The sequence below is a fragment of the Chaetodon auriga genome, chromosome 15 (assembly GCF_051107435.1).
Source record: "Chaetodon auriga isolate fChaAug3 chromosome 15, fChaAug3.hap1, whole genome shotgun sequence".
Lineage (NCBI taxonomy): Eukaryota > Metazoa > Chordata > Actinopteri > Chaetodontiformes > Chaetodontidae > Chaetodon > Chaetodon auriga.
Window position 1 is genome coordinate 24,181,040 of NC_135088.1, and position 19,564 is coordinate 24,200,603.

General features: G+C 39.9%; 1 protein-coding gene across 1 annotated transcript; it reads left to right on the top strand.

The window, feature by feature from the left end:
* The first annotated feature begins 209 nt into the window (after positions 1-209).
* On the top strand, positions 210-19,164 carry nccrp1 (P1, F-box associated domain containing). The gene is made up of 13 exons (XM_076751364.1): positions 210-2,576; positions 4,773-4,824; positions 7,299-7,371; positions 7,465-7,576; positions 7,696-7,890; positions 7,963-9,377; positions 11,495-11,583; positions 12,440-12,733; positions 15,401-15,481; positions 15,589-15,685; positions 15,878-15,973; positions 17,628-17,766; positions 17,863-19,164. Exons 8-13 carry the CDS (start codon positions 12,592-12,594, stop codon positions 18,007-18,009), a joined length of 702 nt encoding a protein of 233 aa, XP_076607479.1. The 5' UTR covers positions 210-2,576; positions 4,773-4,824; positions 7,299-7,371; positions 7,465-7,576; positions 7,696-7,890; positions 7,963-9,377; positions 11,495-11,583; positions 12,440-12,591; the 3' UTR covers positions 18,010-19,164.
* Positions 19,165-19,564: the final 400 nt, after the last annotated feature.

Consider the following 19,564-nt stretch of genomic DNA (forward strand, 5'->3'; position numbering starts at 1 on the left):
TGTTGACAAATTAACAACTAAAACGTCCTTATATCTGCTTACATCTACATTAGTGTGTGTTTATATATTGCTTATAAATGCAATATACACTAATCAGAAAGAATCAGAATCACATTCTGAAAGAATGTGATTCAGAATCACACTAATCAGAAAGAATCAGAATCACATTCTGATTCTTTCTGATTAGTGTGTGTTTATATATTGCGATTCTGATTCTTTCTGATTAGTGTGTGTTTATATATTGCTTATAAATGCTAAATACTAACATGTTATAACTATTGTGCCCTCTACGGTTTTATTGTTATGTGTTATTCCAACCCATGGATGATGTGCTGATGTTTCCAGTTGTTGCGCTAGTAGTAGTGTACTTCTGTTGCTCTTGGTTGTCATAGTGTAAACTGCTCTGTATTTTGTTACAGTGGCTTATTATCCGCTAAGCACTCAAAAATCTGTGTTTTTAGTGACCGCTAATCCTACTTTTCTGCACTCTCTGCTAGCTACACCAGTTTAGCTTAGTAGCTAGTGATGGCTTCTCTCTCTCCCTCTCAGGCTTTCTCCTACTCAGTGCGTTGGATGTTTCGCTTCTCCTCTGCCTCTTTTAGTGATACTGGTACATGTAATAACCATAGTTTATTTGCTGTGTTTGAGGCGAGGCTCTGCACCATGCAAACCAGATCAATAGCTGTAGTTAGCCAGGCGCCCATAGGCGGTGCTGACCGACCAAGTGTAGTTCCGGCTAGCCATCCCTCGACAGCTCCCGAGCAGCCGGGGAACTCCACAGGAAAATTAAAATAACCACAAATAAAAACAACTAATTGAGATAAAATTCACAAATACCCAATAAAATATTCAAATAAAATAATTTCCAATTCTCAAATATAGATTGGAAATATATATTGACAATGAAGTGCTTTTTTAACTCCATTACACTAGGATCCACAAGATGGAGACATTTGTAAAGTACTTGATCTTATAAGTATTGATCCTGCTCTTCTCTGCAATTGCTGCAGCACCAAAAGTTTGCTTAGGTATTTAGAAGAAATCCCATATTAAACTCAACAGTCAAATCAGTGCACATCACAAACCTTCAACACATTGGCAGGCAGCTAACAATATGGCAGATAACTGACTAGAGGGTTTTCTACAGCTACAGTAAATAATAGGCAGATGTATTAAATATAAGTCTGTAGCAGAAGAAAGATGAGAAATTGTGCAACAAGCAACTGACATTAATCCATCCTGTGGTTAAGCATACCAAAACCATTCCTCAAATCTGGTTGCGTTAGTTTCAGTAAAAACCATGATTCCTCTTTGATGACAATATGTATTTCTCTTTTAAATAAACTCACTATAAAATCAATTTAGGTTTCATTTCTAATAAGAGTGTTCCCTGCCAAGATTCTAAGTAAATAAATAAATAGTAAAAAATAATAGTTCACTGCACCAGCTTCTACTACCTGTCAGTGGGTAACAAATTTCCTGACAGACAGGAAGCAGCAGGTAAGACTTGGGAAAATCATAGTAAGCACCTGGACCATCAAGGCTGGAGCCCCTAAGTGATGTGTACCCCCCCCCCCCCCCCCTCCCTCTACACCAGTGACTGCACCTCAGGAGATCCTGTGGTGTATTGAAACTGAAGTTCCAAGCCACATGGACCAAAAATCAAAAACCAAAAAGCCAAAACCAAAACCAACCAAAAAAATCCAAAAAGTTTCAACCGTGTTCAGTTGTTCAGAAAAAATCTTCTTGTGTTCAGTAAAAAACAGCAGGAGTCAGAAAGTCTGGAAGCAAAGACTTTAATGTCAACAGAAAAGGAGAACAGGTTCCAGTACACACGAGATGCACCAGAAGCGTTCTGGTCTGAGATGACCTGGCCGTTGTCTTTTATTCAGTTTTTACCACGCCTCTGGGGCGTCCTCTTAAGTACTGTCCAATAGTTATGTTTTGATACACCATTAGGTAATCTTTTGGTAGCTGATCAGAGAAGCAGATGCTAAGACACCTGCACACGAATCATAGGAAAGTCCCAGGAAACATGTGCATGAGTACCTCCATGCCTCTGCTCAATGCTCAGCACAATAGCACTACACGATTGTTGCCACAGCCGTTTCTCTGGTCATCAGTGCTATGCTTACATCACAACACATCTGTTTCTTGAGTCATCACATGTCTGCATAGGAAAAAAAATATACATCTGTTTCTCAAGTCATTACATGTCTGCTAGAAAAAAGTACACTACAATCCGTTTGTTTTCTGAAATTTCCCCTCGCGGGACAAATAAAGGAATATTGATCTTGATCTTGTTAAACTCCTGAAGTTTGCAGATGACACAATGGTTATTGACCTCATCCGAGACGGTGATGAGTCTGCATACAGACGGGAGGAGACAGTTGGTCCTCACTGTGAAGATGATAGTGGAATTCAGGAGAAGCCCCTCGACACTGCCCCCCATCACCATCCTCAACAACACTGTTTCCAGTGTGGAAACCACACCTCCAGACTGAGGAAACAGACAGGAAGCATCACTGCAGACTCCTCACATCCTGGACACAACCTGTTCCAACTTCTTCCCTCTGGTAGGTGCCAAAACAACCAGACTCAAAAACAATTTCTTCCCACAAGCTGTCACTCTGATGAACAGTTAGTTGGTCATATAGTGTCACTTATCCTCTGTCACCAAAACATCCACCGACTGGCCATTTATTATCCATTAATGCACAGTTTTTAACATGTACATCTCCTCACTGTTACTGTCAACATAAATGCCCGCACACACTGTTTTTTTTTTGTTTTTTTTTGGTCTTTTTTGTCCACGTTGAGCTGTATGTTGTTTTTCCTGTGCAAATATTCCTATTCAATTCAATTCAATTCAATTTTATTTGTATAGCACCAAATCACAACAGAAGTTATGTCAGGACACTTTCCATAAAGAGCTGGTATAGGCTGAGCTCTTTTATCTACAGAGACCCAACAATTCTCTCATGAGCAAGCACTTGGTGACAGTGGCGAAGAATAACTTTCTTTTAACAGGCAGAAACTTCAGGCAGAACCAGGCTCTGGGTGGGCAGCCATCTGCCATGACCGGTTGGGTGAGAGAGAGAGAGCAAGAGAGAGAAAGTGAGACAGACAGAGAGAGACAGACAGAAATGCAATCACAGTAACTGTGACAGTGGATTTAATAATAGTAGTAGCTGTTGCAGTGGATATCAGGCAGGGCCATGGCAGGAGACGTGGCTGTAATCCACAATCCAGATTCAGCCACTATCCATGGGAACCTGCGAGACGACAAAGCACAAAGACCCCCGGGGACGAAGCTAAGTTAGCATCATACCATGGTAGGACATGAAAGTGTGCAGATGGAGAATGAGAGATGGACAGAGGAGCTTGGTGTATCTTTGGAAGTCCCCGACAGTCAAATGCTATAGCAGCATAACTAACTATAAGATTTATCAAAAAGGAAAGTTTCAAGCCTACTCTTAAATGTAGAGACAGTGTCTGCCTCCCGGACAAAGACTGGAAGATGGTTCCACAGGAGAGGAGCTTGATAGCTAAATGCTCTGGCTCCCGTTCTGCATTTGGAGACTTTAGGAACTGTAAGTAAGCCTGCATTCTGGGAATGCAGTGTTCTATTGGCATAATAAGGTACTATGAGCTCTGTAACATAATTTATGGCTTTGTAAGTAAGGAGGAGGATTTAAAATTCTATTCTAAGCTTTACAGGGAGCAGTGCAGAGGGGCTAATATCAGAGAAATATGATCTCTCTTCCTTGTTTTTGTTAGAACACGTGCTGCAGCATTCTGGAACAACTGGAGAACATTCAGCAACAAATTTGGGCAGCCTGATAGTAAGGAATTGCAATAATCCAAACTGGAAATTACAAATGTATGGACTAGCTTTTCTGTATCATTTTGAGACAGGATGTCATGATTTTTTGCAATGTTACATAGGTGAAAAAAGGCAGTCCTTGAAATTTGTTTTACATGTGAGTGAAAGGACATGTCCTGATCAAAGATAACTCCCAGATTATTTACAGTGGTGCTGGAGGCCAGCGCAATGCCATCCATAACTGCTATGCTATCAGAAAGTGAGTTTTTAAGGTCTTAAGGGCCTAGTACTATAACTCTAGGTCTTTATGTCCTGAAGACATGCTTGTTGTCTAGTTAACTGATTGGTTTCTTCTGGCTTCATTGGTAAAAAATGGCTGGGTATCATCTGCATAGCAGTGAAAATTTATTGAGTGCTCCCTGATAATGTTCCCTAAAAGAAGCATATATAAGGTGAATAGAATTGTTAGTGAATAGCTGGTGAAGGTCGACAGGGGAAAAGCAGTCTAAAACTGCGTTTAATAACAGTTTCTATGGTTTCTGTATTTGAAGACAAAACAGTACCAGTTGACAGCAGGAGCTGATGAATTCTGTCTTGAATTGCAAGAATTTTATCATTAAAGAAGCTCATGAAGTCATTACTGTTCCGAGCTAAAGGAATACATGGTTCAACAGTATTATGGCTCTCTGTCAGCCTGGCTACAGTGCTGAAGAGAAACCTGGGATTGTTCTTATTTTCCTCTATTAGTGCACAGTAATCGGCTGCCCTCACACTTTGGAGGGCTTTCCTGTACATTTTAAGACTGTCTTGCCACGCAAACCAAAATTCTTCCAAATTGGTAGAATGCCATTTCCTTTTCATCTTCTTCAGTTTGCTTTAATTTGCGGGTTTGAGGGGTATACCATGGAACTAACCTCCTCTGTTTTATTATCTTCTTTTTTTTTAGGGGAGCAACAGAGTCAAGTGTCATGCAATGAAGCTGTGGCACTATCAACCAGGTAGTCATTTGGGAGGGACTAAAGTTAGCATAGGAGTCGTCTGTTGTATTGAGACATGGCATTGAATTAAATGCTGATGGGATCATATCCTTAAATTTAGCTACAGCACTATCAGACAGGAATCTGGTATAAGAATTTTTGCCTACTGGCTGGTAGTCTGGTAATATGAATTCAAAAATTAATAAGTGATGGTCCGATAAAAGAGGATTCAGTGAAGAGACAAGTCTTCAATTTCAATGCCTGTCAGAACAAGGTTGAGGGTCTGGTTAAAACAGTGAATAGGTTCAAATACATTCTGATGGAAGCCAACTGAGTCTAATACTGAGATAAACGCAGTGCTAAGGCTGTCATTATCAGCGTCAACATGTACATTAAAGTCACCTACAATAATTACTTTATCTGTATTAAGGAATAAACCTGATAAAAACTCAGAGAACTCAGATATAAATTCGGAATAAGGACCAGGAGAGCGGTCCACTATAACAAGTAAAACTGGCTGCACTGTTTACCATTTTTCATGTGAAAGAGTAAGAACAAGGCTTTCAAATGAGTTATAGTTGAGTTTAGGAGGAGGAATGTGATTGTTAATGCGGCTCGGAGGTGTTCTGCCCTCAGTAAAATGTGTTTGACAAAAAAGGTTAAAAAAGTTCAGAATAATTTAGTGATAAATATTTCATAATTCATTGGTTGTAATTCAGGTTAAAAGTATAGGCTAAAAACAATTATACATTTGTTTACCTGTATTCACTTTAAGCCATAATTAATGGTTGCAATGCATTGTGGGTAGCAGAAGCTCAGTGTAGGAAAAACGAATAAGCCTGCCTACTCATGTCCAAGTTGCTCCTGTGTCTTACATCTCATCCAAACCCCCGAAAGCAATGGCTGTAAGTTTAATAAGTGTTTCATAGCTAAAACAATAAGAATATATCACATTTATAAGTTACGACGGAGGATTAGGGCCACATTAAGGGGAAAAAAAAAAAAATTATTTACGAGAAAAAAGTCATTATTAACGAGAAAAAAGTCATTATTAACGAGATTAAACTCATTGTTAACGAGAAAAAAGTCATTATTTACGAGATTAAACTCATTATTAACGAGAAAAAAGTCATTATTAACGAGATTAAACTCATTATTAACGAGAAAAAAGTCATTATTAACGAGAATAAAGTAATTATTTATGAGAATAAAGTCATAATATTCAAACCTGCTACTTTTGGAGACACTTGACAAAATGAGGGCTACAGAGGATTTGTTGATTTCTATTTTAGGATAGGTTTCACAAACAAGGTGTCATATTTTACATTCCGACTCATAAATTTACGGGAGAAGTCGATGGGAGAAAACGCCAGAGACGGGTGAGGATGGTTGATGTACTACACAGGGCTCTCAAGTCTCACGCATTGAGCGTGACAGTCGGTCTTTTGTCACGCACTCCCACCACACATTGTATTTCTCACGCTGAGAAAAAATACTGGTAAATTTCTCTGGTGCACCGTTGCTATGGAACCGGGGGGAATCAAGCACGTCTGCTTTGGAGTCGAGCCTGTCACTTACATGTCAATCAAAAAGTAAAGGGGCGGGCTAAAATAACGCAACAACGAATAAAAAAGAGCATTATTATCACGTGATTCTGCTACAGCGGAAACTGATCAATACTGGCCCATTGATCAGAGCATGGAAATCTAGTTAATAATGACTTTTTTCTCGTTAATAATGAGTTTAATCTCGTTAATAATGACTTTTTTTCTCGTTAATAATGACTTTTTTCTCGTTAATAATGAGTTTAATCTCGTTAATAATGAGTTTAATCTCGTAAATAATGACTTTTTTCTCGTTAATAATGAGTTTAATCTCGTAAATAATGACTTTTTTCTCGATAATAATGAGTTTAATCTCGTTAATAATGACTTTTTTCTCGTTAATAATGAGTTTAATCTCGTTAATAATGACTTTTTTCTCGTAAATAATTAATTTTTTTTCCCTTAATGTGGCCCTAATCCTCCGTCGTAATAAGTTGTATAAGCTCTGTTAGAGATCGTTTTTCTGTACATGTTTATTACCAGGAAATAGACCTAGCTACCTTGTTGCTATGTATTAGCATATCTATTGTGGTAGGACGGCACAGTCCGTCTCCACTCATGTTGTTTGTGGGTACATTGGATCAGCTGGAATAACTGTGTAGGCTCGCTCCTTTGCTCGCCCTCCCAAGGGATGCCGCTGGGCTGGGAGCAATTAGCCTATTACATCTTGATTACAGGGCGGTGCCGTGCCCAGCTATATCTGGGGAAGGGCCATGCATCTCAGATGTGCGTCATCCTACCTTTTGCTGGGGCCTGAATTTTGCGTCGGCAGCGTTATTTGGCGTGGCTGTGTTGGATCCACGTGGCTGTCTTGAGACGCTGGTTGCTGAACTCCCTCCGTTAACTTGGGTCGTATTAGTGGCATGTCTGATGCGCTTTTCTTCTTTCTAGCAAAGTCGCCGTATTCTCACCGGAGGTTGGGAGCTGGGAGTGTGTGTGGCGCGGACCGCACTGGATTCCTGAGGTAGGCTGGCTCGCTTTTGTCTGGCGTCTCTTTTATGTGCTTTTGTTAGGCTGCACATGAAACGTGACTCTGGTTTCTGTTTGCTGGTTGCAGTATTAAGCTGGATCTCTTCACGGCTACCTCCCCTGTTACCTGGGAAGCTGTGCCTTCACATACAAGTGGCTCCACCTCTGAAGCCGGCCGCTGCACTACTGCTGTTCTGTCGGTGCTGTTCTGTTGGTGCTATTCTGTCTGGATTTCTGCCTGCGGACTCGCTGCGGCAAGCTCACTGCTTGTCTGCATTGTTTTATTATTTTCTTTTCTTTTCTTTCCTTCTTTTTGTAGCAGGGTGAAATGTTCAGCCCCGCCCCTAACGCGAGAGTGCGCTACCCTGCTCTCATTTCTGCTTCAGCCAATCACCATAGAAGAGCACTCTATATGAGGGGACCGGGTCCATCTGGACTCCCTCTTACTCTTTGGCTTTGGGACTGCCCACTTCCTGGTCGCCTCGCTTCCGTTCCCCCGTTGCCACCTGCACAGGTAACGTAGCATTAGCTGCCTGTACTGGTGTGGAAATTGGGCTGTTTATCTCACGAGTTGGCTCCTTTGTAGCATCTTGTACGACCATTCTGGGCTGATGTGGTGACTTAGGCACCAGTCTCGCAAGCTGCCTGGCTGTCCTCCTCCTGCTGCTGGAGTGTGCGAGCTTTCCACTTCTGCTCAGGTGGTTAAACACCACCCGATCGGTAAGCTAGCCTGATGGCAAATTGTTGTCGTTAGTCCGTCCTTTTTTTTATTAGACAGGAGCTGTTGGGCCGGTGTGGCGGGCGGCTGACTGACCCCCTGCGGTGTTGGTCCCTTCACTCCTTGTACAGTAGTGCACTTGGGTGTCCGTCAGTGGTATGTGTTTTACGCCTTAGATTGTCAGACTGATCTACTGTTGGTTCATTCGTTCACTACATCAGCATTACAAGATATGATATACAAAATCCTTCTTAGCTGAAGAAGGTTGGTGCCCCTAGTCTTATTAACAAATGCAACATTAGAGGTAATTCCCCTACAGGTCTGATATTAACTAATTTACTAAAACAACTTTAGAGGACAGAGATCTGATGTCAAGGAGTCCACATTTAATTCTTCTATCTTGTTGTACTATTGTAGTGGTTTTTGTTTTTTTTAAATTTTTATGTTAGAGCTGCCAATAATCAGAGTTGGTTTCTCAGCGGGTGTGTCGCTGAGTGGGGAGAACCTATTAGAAGCATGAAGTGGCTGGAGGTGACCCGTGGACTTCAGCTTGGGACTATGCTTCCTTCGAGGGAGCTGTCGAGGGACGGCTCGCCGGAGCTGCACTTGGTCAGTCCGTACTGGCTATGGGGACCTGTCTAACTACAGCTAATGGTTTAGTTTTTATGGTGCGGAGCCGTGCTTACAATTCAGTAAGCCTCGCCTCCAACTCACTAAATAAACTACATTCATTACATGTTGCAGTATCACTAAAGGAGGCAGAGGAGTAGCTAAACATCTGACACACCAAGCAGGAGAGAGCTGGAGAGGGACAGAGAAAAGCCACCACTAGCTGCTAGGCTAAACTGGTGTAGCTAACAGAGCAGACAAGTGTGTAGATGAGTGAAATTAGCGTTGGCTAAATAGACGGACTTATGAGTGCTTGAGCAGAACTAATGTTACTTTAAATAGCGGGTAATAAGCGGCTATAACAAGACAGAGAAAATTACACTCAGACGAGCAAGTGTGACAGACGTATGCTACCACTTTTGATTCACTGGTGTAGGGATTCAGGTTTTTTATGTATTGTTCTTTTGTGTTTCTGGTGTCTCATTATCTCTTTATTTTGTGCAGGTTTGGAGGTGTGGCGGGCTTGTGTGTTTAGCGGCAGGCAGTGCAGTTGATCGGCATCCTACAATTATCTCCACAAGTTTTTAAGCTCTGAGTTTCTTGCCTCTGGTTGTCAGATCGTCTTGGTATCCTGAATCAGCTCATGATCTCTGTTCCCTGTGTCATCTTTCCTGGTGAGGTTTACGCTGCCACACAGCTGCTGCTTATTGACTGTTGTTTATTAATATTCCTGCCTGCTCGCCTCCATATTTTTGTGCTATTTTGTTTTTGGGACTCTCTTTGTTAGGGCTTTTGTGTTTTGTGTTTTTTTTTTTTTTCCTCCTGTCGAGAGATTTTGGTTATTCGTTCCTTTGTTACTTAATAAAAACTGTTAAATGGCTACCTGTGTTTTTGTCCTCTGTGCCTTGGCATTAGAGTCATTTGGTTAAGTGGTATTAATCCTAAATTGTCCCTGAAGAAACTTATGATGATATAGCCTATTAAACAACATCTATATCAAAACCTATCCTGGTGCAGCTGCACTGCATTTGTCTACCAAACAGTGCCCTGCTTGGTTGTTTCTGCCAGTTTTTTTCTATTTGAAGGAAGAAATTTTTAGATTCAGTCAAGGATGTCTTAGTCAGTCTTTTTTTTTTTTTTGGTCCTCAATGAGCTGTATGTCTTTTTTTTCTATGCGAGTACATTGAGTGTAATGTTTAAATCAGACTCAACTTCTTTTATGCACAGATACTTAGCCAGTGAAGCTTAATCTGATTCTAAAGTAATGTCACATTATGTGTATTGTTCATTTCAACAGCTGACGCTGATTTCATTATAAATAATCTACAGCGGTTGTGTGTTTGCACTGTACACATTCAGTATAGCAAAGCAGGTTGCACTTGTAAATGTCATCTCTGCCTAGTGAATGTACTGTGCTCCCATCTGGCTTAGCAGTACAAAGGTCAGCTCATGTAATCATTGAGTGATCATATATAGGTAAAGTGCTTGGGAAAAAAACAGAGTTGCAGACATGTGGTCACTGCTGACTTGTAAAATTGTATACTATATAGTGAATAATTGTTCAAAGTTGTTCTGTGGATCCTTGAGTCTACAAATGAAATACTATAAGCCAGTAGTTAATTAATTGATGCAAGCAAATTTATACAGAGATTAATTACACTTTATTTAAAAAAAAAAGTATAACAAAATTTATTAAAAGACATTTGATGTAGTTACATTTAAGGTAAGCTACATTTCTTATAGCAACTTGAGTGTTAATGTCTCAAAGTAATTGCAACTGTTTCCAGTGTCTTAAGTTTTAAAGTTTACTTATTATTCAATGTTAGTTACAAAACAGTTTACCCATAAATTGTCCATGAAGTGGTTTCAGTGCTTTCTACCAACTTTGTGCAATCTGATCAGTTATTTGGGAAAGTACAATGCAAGCATATGCTTGGTTGTTAAAATGATTGTGGGGCCATTTCTGTCCTCACTGCTGATTTGCAATGTTTAGTATTCTGCATTGGTGTAGTCCATATAATTGATAGATGATTTTGTTAATGCAGCTTTATCTGCTCAAATATATGAATTTTGAGAACCACACAACAGGGGAACATCAGCAAATTGTCTGTCTACAGTACAGACTTTAACAGAGATAGGCAAAGTGGCAAATACTATCACGGATGCGGAAAAGTACCATGTCAAGTTTACTTAACTCTATTCCATGTTACAAGATGAATCAGTTGAGTTTAAAGGGTCAATTCATTCAAATCACAAGGATTCATTTTTCCAACTTTGAGCCATGCACATCATTTTAATTTTATCTGTCAAGGTTCTCAGATTTCTGCTAGGACTGAGCAGAAAACCCAGTACAATGCTGGAAAATGGAATTTTGTTTGTGGTGTCAGAAGCATTAAAATTGTATTTGAAATGAACAGCAAGTGAAATATGAAAAAAGTAATCTGGGATGTGATGACATTAGACTTTAAGCATGTGAATATGAATGTGTGTACAAATTATTAGAACCTGAGCCTTGTTTTGTTAAATCTCATACTAAACCATCTATAGATCTATTTATTTTTATAGAAGATATTGGTCCAGTCCAATTTATAATGAGGAAAAGCATCAAAATGCAGATGTGAGCTTGATGAGCTGCTGACTAATACTTTAAATGTGTTTTTCCCACAGAGGCACACCCAGTGTCCTGTTAGAAAGACAGACTCATTGGCTTTGTGATGTTCTTAGTTGGATTACAGTGGCTTCAGTTGGTGTGGTACCATTTACAATAGTCCTTTTCTCTAATTTCTCTCAGGCTTGAGCAAGGACACCCTTTCATCTGAACCTGAACAACTGCCAAGTGTCAAGTGCCAACACGTGGACCACCACATTTTCAACCTGATGGTGAGAGACAGGAGTGATCAGCATATTTGGCAAAGGAAATTAATAATAAAACAACTTTTGGGTTTCCAGCTTTTGAGTGGTGGTGACTGCAGGTGGTATGGACCAAAATCCCTCATTACTGTACAGATGCAGACTCGATGATTTAAGCCCTATAATAATGACTTTTTAACTTGTACAAATGTATGAAGTTTATAAACTAAACTTTTGATCACAGAATCACACTACATATACATAAATTGAAATTGAAATGAAATTGTAAGGTACAGCAGCCTGAAATACTACAAGAATTATATTTGGGCTAAATTCTTCATTATTGAGTGTGTGTTTCAAGATAATTTCACAAATAGAAATGCACTTATGGATCATCACTGGAAGCTGTATTGGCAATGGCATATCATACAGCCCACCAACATTTGGCTGATTGTAGAGCACGTCTGTGCTGTCCATACCTTAACCTACTTAACAGTGTCCTGCTTGCTTGATTCTGCCAGTTTCTTCTTGTTGAAGGAAGAAATTTCATTGTAGATTGCCACTTTTAAGTCAAGGATGTCTTTAGGAGTGTATTGACGTTTAAGATATCCTACTAGACACTTAGAAGGTGCCATCAATTTTATTCAGTCCATGTGACGATTCTTCAACCACTCACGATCATACCTTTTGGGGAGACTCTGTCTCTGACTCAGTGGGTCTCTGCAGATATAGCAGTTGAATGTGTCTGGAGAATTGTCTTTTCTTTGGTGGATTCACAAACAGGATAAAAACCGGTTTGTCATCTTCTTTTCACTGACAATCCAGACCAAAAACTGCTGTCTAACATACATGTTTCATTTCTTCTTCTTGGTCTTGGATACACTAGCAAACCACTGTGACTTTAAGAGACAAGGGAGTACTGCCCCATCTTTTCCCTATTGCAACACCGGGGTGTGGCGTAAGTTACTGAGTACAAGACTCTTCACAGACTGCTCTGAGGGATGGATTAGTGTATGTTACGCAGTATTTGGCCACACCATGTCTGCCGCTGAATGGAAGAAGAGATGTGAGGCCGAGTGGGGTCTGCAGGACGCACCGATGCCTGACAGCCTGGACTGGAAGTCCTTATATGAAGCCAAACCGTTCCGGAGAAACTTACTGAGGAACCCCGCGCCATACGGTACCACAACACTGTCAGAAACATGACTCGTGAGCTGTTTTCCTGTTCAGTCCTGATCCAGAGACAGTTTTACATTATGACACCGATCAGATAGTACTGATGGATTTCAGTGCTGATACAGATGTTAGTGTAAGCTACATTTCGGCCTATTTCTTACAGTGATTTCAGTGTGGATGATTCAGAGTAACTGCAGTTGTTTGCAAAGCTTCAAAGTTTACTTTTGATTCATTGGTAATTACAAAAGTTTTTTTTCTCCTTAATTGTCCCTGAAGTGGTTTCAGCACTTTCTACCAAATGTGTGCAATCTGACCAGTTGTTTGGGGAAGTACAACGCAGTTGTTACAATGATCGTGGGGGCGTTTCTGTCCACATTGCTGATTTGCAGTGTTTAGTTTTCGGTATAGGTGTATACTTATCATTGCAGCACCACCAGTACCTTCAATAGATGATTTTCTTAATGCAGCCCTATCTGCTCAAATAAATAGGAGTTTTGAGATCCACACTACAGGGAAACATCAGCAAATTGTCTGTTAACAGACTTAAACAGAGAGATAGGCAGTGGCAAAAAGTGTCACAGATATGGAAAAGTATTAGTTAACTGTTCTTTATACATTATCTAACACTTCTCATAAATGTACCATGTCAAGTTTAGTTAGCTCTATTCCTCATGTTAAAAGATTAATTAATTGAGTTTGAAGGGTCAATTCATCCAAATCACAAGGATTAATTTTTCCACCTTTGAGCCATGCACATCATTTTAGTTTTATTTGCCAAGGTTCTCAGATTTCTACTAGGACTGGGCAGAAAACCCAGTATAATGGTGGCAAATGGAAATTTGTTTGTGGTGTCAGAAGCATCTAAAATTGCATTTGAAATGAACAGCAATGTGTTTTTTAAGCTCTGTTGTTTTAAGATTTGTCAAGATGTCTACATGAGAAGTGAAATCTGAAAAAAGTAATATGGGGTGTGATGACATCCGACGTTAAGCATGTGAATGTGTGTACAAATTATTATAACCTGAGCCTTTTGTGTCAAATCTCATACTAAAATATCTATAGATGTATTTATCATTATATTATATTATATTATATTATATTATATTATATTATATTATATTATATTATATTATATTATATTATATTATGGCAAATAGACTGTTTGAGTGCATCTGACGACCACTCAAAGCCTTTTCATTCACCCATTCACTTCACTTTAGAACATTCACACACACTCAAACACTGATGGCACAATACTGGGAGCAATTTGGGGTTCAGTATTTTGCCCAAGGATACTTTGACATGTAGACTAATGAGGCCAGGAATCGAACCACCGACTTTTCTGATAAGTGGACAGGAGGACAAGAAGAGAGGTTTCTTTGTTGCTTCTTCCCTGATGCCATTTATATTTACATTTATGTCACTTTAAATATTAAAAAAGGATAACAAAGGAATAAATGAAACGAGGTAACTGGTTAGAATTTTGTCAATTTTGTAAACTCAAGTGGCCTCTGTGTCCGAATACAAATTGGAAAGTCGGATTCCTCGATGACACTAAACACAACTACACTTGAGATGTATGTGTGTGTGTGTGTGTGTGTGTGTGTGTGTGTGTGTTTGTGTCCCAAAATGCAGACGTGAGCTTGATGGAGGAAGGAGCTGGTTGTGGACTTTCGTCGGCGCCTGCACTCTCCACCAACACCAGTGAACATCCAGGGAAGGGACATTGAGATGGTGACATCTTATAAGTACCTGGGTGTTCATCTGAACAACAAACTGGATTGGACTCATAACACCACTGCACTTTACAAAAAAGGACAGAGCAGACTCTATCTGCTCAGGAGGCTGAGGTCTTTTGGGGTGTGTGGGGCACTCCTAAAGACTTTCTATGACTCTGTTGTGGCCTCTGCCATTTTCTATGGTGTAGTCTGCTGGGGGAGCAGCATCACTACAGCTGACAGGAAGAGGCTGGACAAACTTATCAAGAAGGCCAGCTCTGTCCTGGGATGCCCTCTGGAACTGGTGGAGGAGGTGGGGGGGGGGAGGATGACAGCCAAGCTGTCCTCCATGACAGACAATGACTCCCACCCCCTCCAAAACACACTCACTGCACTGAGGAGCTCCATCAGTGACAGGATGCTACATCCAAAGTGTGTGAAAGAGCGGTATTGCAGGTCATTCCTCCCTGCAGCTGTCAGACTGTACAATAAAAGCTACCCCAAGTAATCAGTGCAATAGTCTGGACAATAAGCTGTGCAATAAAAACATGTACATAACAATCTGTAAATACGATCTACAATTTCTTACAATTTTTTTTTACAATTTCTGTCTTTTATTTTTATTTAAATCCTCACTCTTTTGCATATACTGTTTTTGTTTCTAATCTGCATGCACTTCCTATATTAATCTTTACTGATGCTGCTGTATTCTGGAATTTCCCCTCGCGGGACAAATAAAGGAATATTGATTGATTGATTGATTGATTGATTGATTGATTGATTGATTGATGAGCTGCTGACCAATAATTTAAATGTGTTTTTCCCACAGAGGCACACTCAGTGTCCTGTTAGAAAGACAGACTCTTTAGGTTTGTGATGTTCTTAGTTGGATTACAGTGGCTTCAGTTGGTGTGGTACCATTTACAGTAGTCCTTTTGTCTAATTCCTCTCAGGCTTGAGCAAGGACACCCCTCCACCTGAACCTGAGCTGTGTCAAGTGCCAACATGTGGACCTCCGCATTTTCAACCTGATGGTGAGAGACGGGAGTGATCAGCATATTTGGCAGCAAATGAAAACAAAGGAAATAAATCAATTTCTGTAAAGTCTTGGATCAGGTTAAATGTTTTTCTTAATGCATAGGTGACTTCCGTGGCTGGACCACAAGCACAGAAATCCTCCCCTATGATACCAGTGGCATCCCAGCAGGTGCTATGGTCTGTGAAATGCCTCAATACAGGTGTGAATGACTGGCCATTAGATATTTACCAAACAGTTGGTTCTAAACTGGGATTACCAGTGATCACATACTAGCACCTACAGTAGGTTATGTGAAGTGGCACATGTATGGGCAGGGTACAAGTTAAAACCTGTTTATCCCACACACAAAGTCTGTGGTAAATGTGACTCTTGTCTGTTGTCTTGTCCTCAGCTGGTTCTACATGGAGCAGATTGTGGACCTGAAGGCAGAGGGGCTGTGGGAAGAGCTGCTGGATGACTTCCAGCCTGAAATAGTCATTCAAGACTGGTGAGTTAATGAGCATCCTCCTCCTCCAGCCCTTATTACACAGACCATGTGCGATTATTTATCACTGTGTGGTAGATGACATCATGTTCAGTACATATTTCACAGTCTGTACATTTTTTTATGTGTACATATGTGATGCTATGCCTCATAAAATGTTTTGGACATGGACAGGTGTCTGACATGTGTTTGTGTAGATATATACAGAAAACTGCCTTAGACTAATGTATCTGTTTTAGCTTTGCATTAGAGTGACAATCCCTTTTAACAGTAGATAATTAATGTAATCTTCAGAATCAATAAAGCTGTATATTGTATATTATAAAACGGAAAGGTGAAATCCGGCAATCTGATTGGCTGTTAACTGTGATATAATGAGCGTATATCACAGCTACTATTCTAAAAAACCTTATCACAGCATATCACTCCGCTTCAGGGAAGCAACAATGTTTCCAGGACAACAACCAACTATTACAGTACGCAGCAAAAAGTAGCCGGTTTTGATGTCTATTTTTTAAGGCGTTAACAACATTCAAACATGTTCATGGTCAGTCACAGGATCGGCACCTTGACAGCGACTATGACACTTAGGGCTCCATAGGGTGATCTATCACTGTCTGATTGAACAGCCTCATGGAAATGATATTTTACAATTCTTCACATTATTTACTAACGAAATTCGTTAAGGCAAGTAATTTGGTGCTGTTAAAGTCATGATATTCAGATGCTGCTGCTGCATCTCCAGGTGCCTGCTGCGATGTCAGATATAGTCAGCTTAATAAAGTCAGTGATCACTCAAAGTTAAAACTATTAAAAAAGAAAAACTCTCATTCATTGAGGTTTTTGGTGGATTCTTCCAGAACACTCAGTCATAGTTAACTGCAGGAGGGCCTCGCATGTTTACGTTACGGGGCTGATTGTCAGAGAAGCAACAATGTATCCATGACAACAAACTGGCACGGTAGGTAGCAAAAAGTTGCTATGCTGTTTTGACAACGTTAACAAACAGACTAAATTAGCTGAATTCACATGTTTAAGGTTAACTTTCACCTCCAGATAGGGTTAACAATGGTGGAGTTGATTGAGCAGTGACTTTCTCCCGAAAAAAAGGCGAGGAATAGATGACATGCAGAGCTAACGTATGGAGAGGTGGGACTATTTTTTTCACAGCGGGGCTATTTTATTAGATAATATGTATTTCTGTTTAATTAAAAACTACATGAAAATTATTGTGTATTCCTCTTTCATATTACCATTATTGGTAACCGTTTTATAAAAGCAATACATCACTTCAGCCGAAGAACGCCCCTTAGCTGTGGTATAATGAGAGCATATCACGGCCTGTTGTGATGTATTGCTTAAATCTAACACAAATCAGCAGAATTATTCTTTTTACTGGTTTGTTTGAATATTCAAACCATTGCTATTTCACCATTGTTAGAAGTTACAGAAAAGTTTTCCTCAAAAATGTCAAACAAACTCAAGATCTCCAGAAAGATCTTTGGTACAATTTTTAAGGAAAACAGGACTTTCTTCCAAGAAAAGGTTTAGTAATGATAAATTCCCTTGATAAAAATGAAAAACTATTAGTGTTAATTAATTATAAAATTCTTATGATTTCTTTTTCTCTCTGTCTAATTATCCGTCATTTTGTCAGGTATGAGGAGAGTCAGCTGGATGAGTCCATCTACCAGCTGCATGTGAAATTACTGGGTGCAGACAAAAGCACTGTGATCTCAGAGCACACTGTCCACCCCAGCGAGGACCTCAGCATTTACTCACATACATGGAAGGAGGTGAGTTACTGAGTCTCCTGTCAGGTATAGTAATGTGCCTATATTCAAATGCCAGGATTCCATTTCTTCATTGTATGTGTCTCGGTTGGCCTGCAGGTGTCACATGTGTTCTGTGGCTATGGACCTGGGGTGAGATATGTCCACTTCCTGCACAGACTGAAGAACCAGTTCATGATTGAGTTCTTCCCCACAATGTTCACCGGCAGCTCCGTGATTGTCAGAGCAACCAAAACCAGGTACTAGGCTGAATCCTTCAGAAAACTGCAGTGTAAACATACAGCTGGAACAAACACACTCAGCATGCTCAATACATGCTGTATTAGCTTTCAGGATAGTTATTATAGATTGGATTTTTATGCACTCTGAACATTTCAGAGTGAATCAATCGTTTTATTTACTTTTTATGCTGATTCCTGAGCTCGATTTTAGGTTGTTTTAATTTTGCATTTAATCTGTGAACTGGTTTGTGCAACAATAAAATACAACTCTTATTTCACATTTTCTTATTTCTTTCAAGCAGTGAAACCTGTGTCTTAAAAAAAAACTCAACTGTCAACTCAGCGGCTTCATACAGTACTGTATATACACTATCACACTATATGTACTTACTATTTTGTGGTATATTTTGTCTAGTGTAAGAGGTGGGTTCTTGACTGTGTGGATACTTGACCATTCATGTTACTGTGAGGGATGATCCCGTCCGAAATGAGAACTCATGAACCAACAGAAATTACGACCTCCTATGTTCAGGAATTAGACTACTTTCTTTGTGAAATAATAACATTATGAAGAGGAAGTTTTAGTGACCCCTCCACCCCCTGTTTACAAAGTAATCTTATGTTGATTTTTCAGTTTATACAATATATATTGTATAAACTGTGTTCTTCTATGAGCAAAAGAGAAACACAAACCTTCAACATATACACATATAAAACAAACAAGCTCAAAAACTTTGATATGATCAGGCCATTAGATTCTGACCACTTTATTACCATGTCTTAAATATCATTATTGTCCATTCTCAAAAAAGAACCCCCCCCCCCCAAAAAAAACAACAAACAAACAAACATTTCTTTGTGACCTGTAATGGGAATTCTTATTATTCATCTTGTCTTTACTCAGTCATAAGTATTCACTGTCTTAAAGCCAAATGAACAGCCATGTCATATGATTAGGTGTGTGCGTGTGTCATAATCTGCTGACCATGTAACCGCGTACAGTATGTTATTATGCACTGATTAAGTGAACCTTGTGTCCTGATTATACAACACAATATGACATGCCTTTTGTGCTGACATTGTTCTGATGATAGTACCAAGTTATCCTGTCTACAAAGATAATATATTGTATATAATCTATCAACTTCTCCTGCTCCGGGCTCATTCTTGTCATCTTACACTCGAGACAGCAAGAAGGGAGTCCGTCTGCAGGCGTCAGAATAAACTCACAGAAACACAACAAACGACTCTGTGCTTTTTAGTACAAAATTGCCAGAACAAACTTGGCGTTGTCGGCAGGAGCATCCGTGAGGCGACGTTCGGGACTCAGCGCTGCGGGTTTTAAGTCTGTACAGCTGGAGTCTGGGACTCCAAAACCCTGAACCTCCCTATGAAAGACGGTAGAGAAGCGGGGGACCTGGCACGTGAGGACCGACGCCCACTCACTGGCGTGATCCAGAGAACCTTTTCTGGCACACAACCATGTCTTTCTGGTGAGTAAATTCGGAAAAGGTAAACCGTCCTCACCACCTGGGGTGTGTTGTAATTAGACATATTAACAGGGCAGGTTTTGGAAACCG

Excerpts from the sequence above, each read along its gene's own strand:
- nccrp1 (XM_076751364.1), top strand. The coding sequence starts at position 12,592 with ATGTCTGCCGCTGAATGGAAGAAGAGATGTGAGGCCGAGTGGGGTCTG. Across the intron at positions 15,686-15,877 it reads TGTGAAATGCCTCAATACAG|CTGGTTCTACATGGAGCAGA; the intron begins GTGTGAATGACT and ends TCTTGTCCTCAG. Across the intron at positions 15,974-17,627 it reads GAAATAGTCATTCAAGACTG|GTATGAGGAGAGTCAGCTGG; the intron begins GTGAGTTAATGA and ends TCATTTTGTCAG.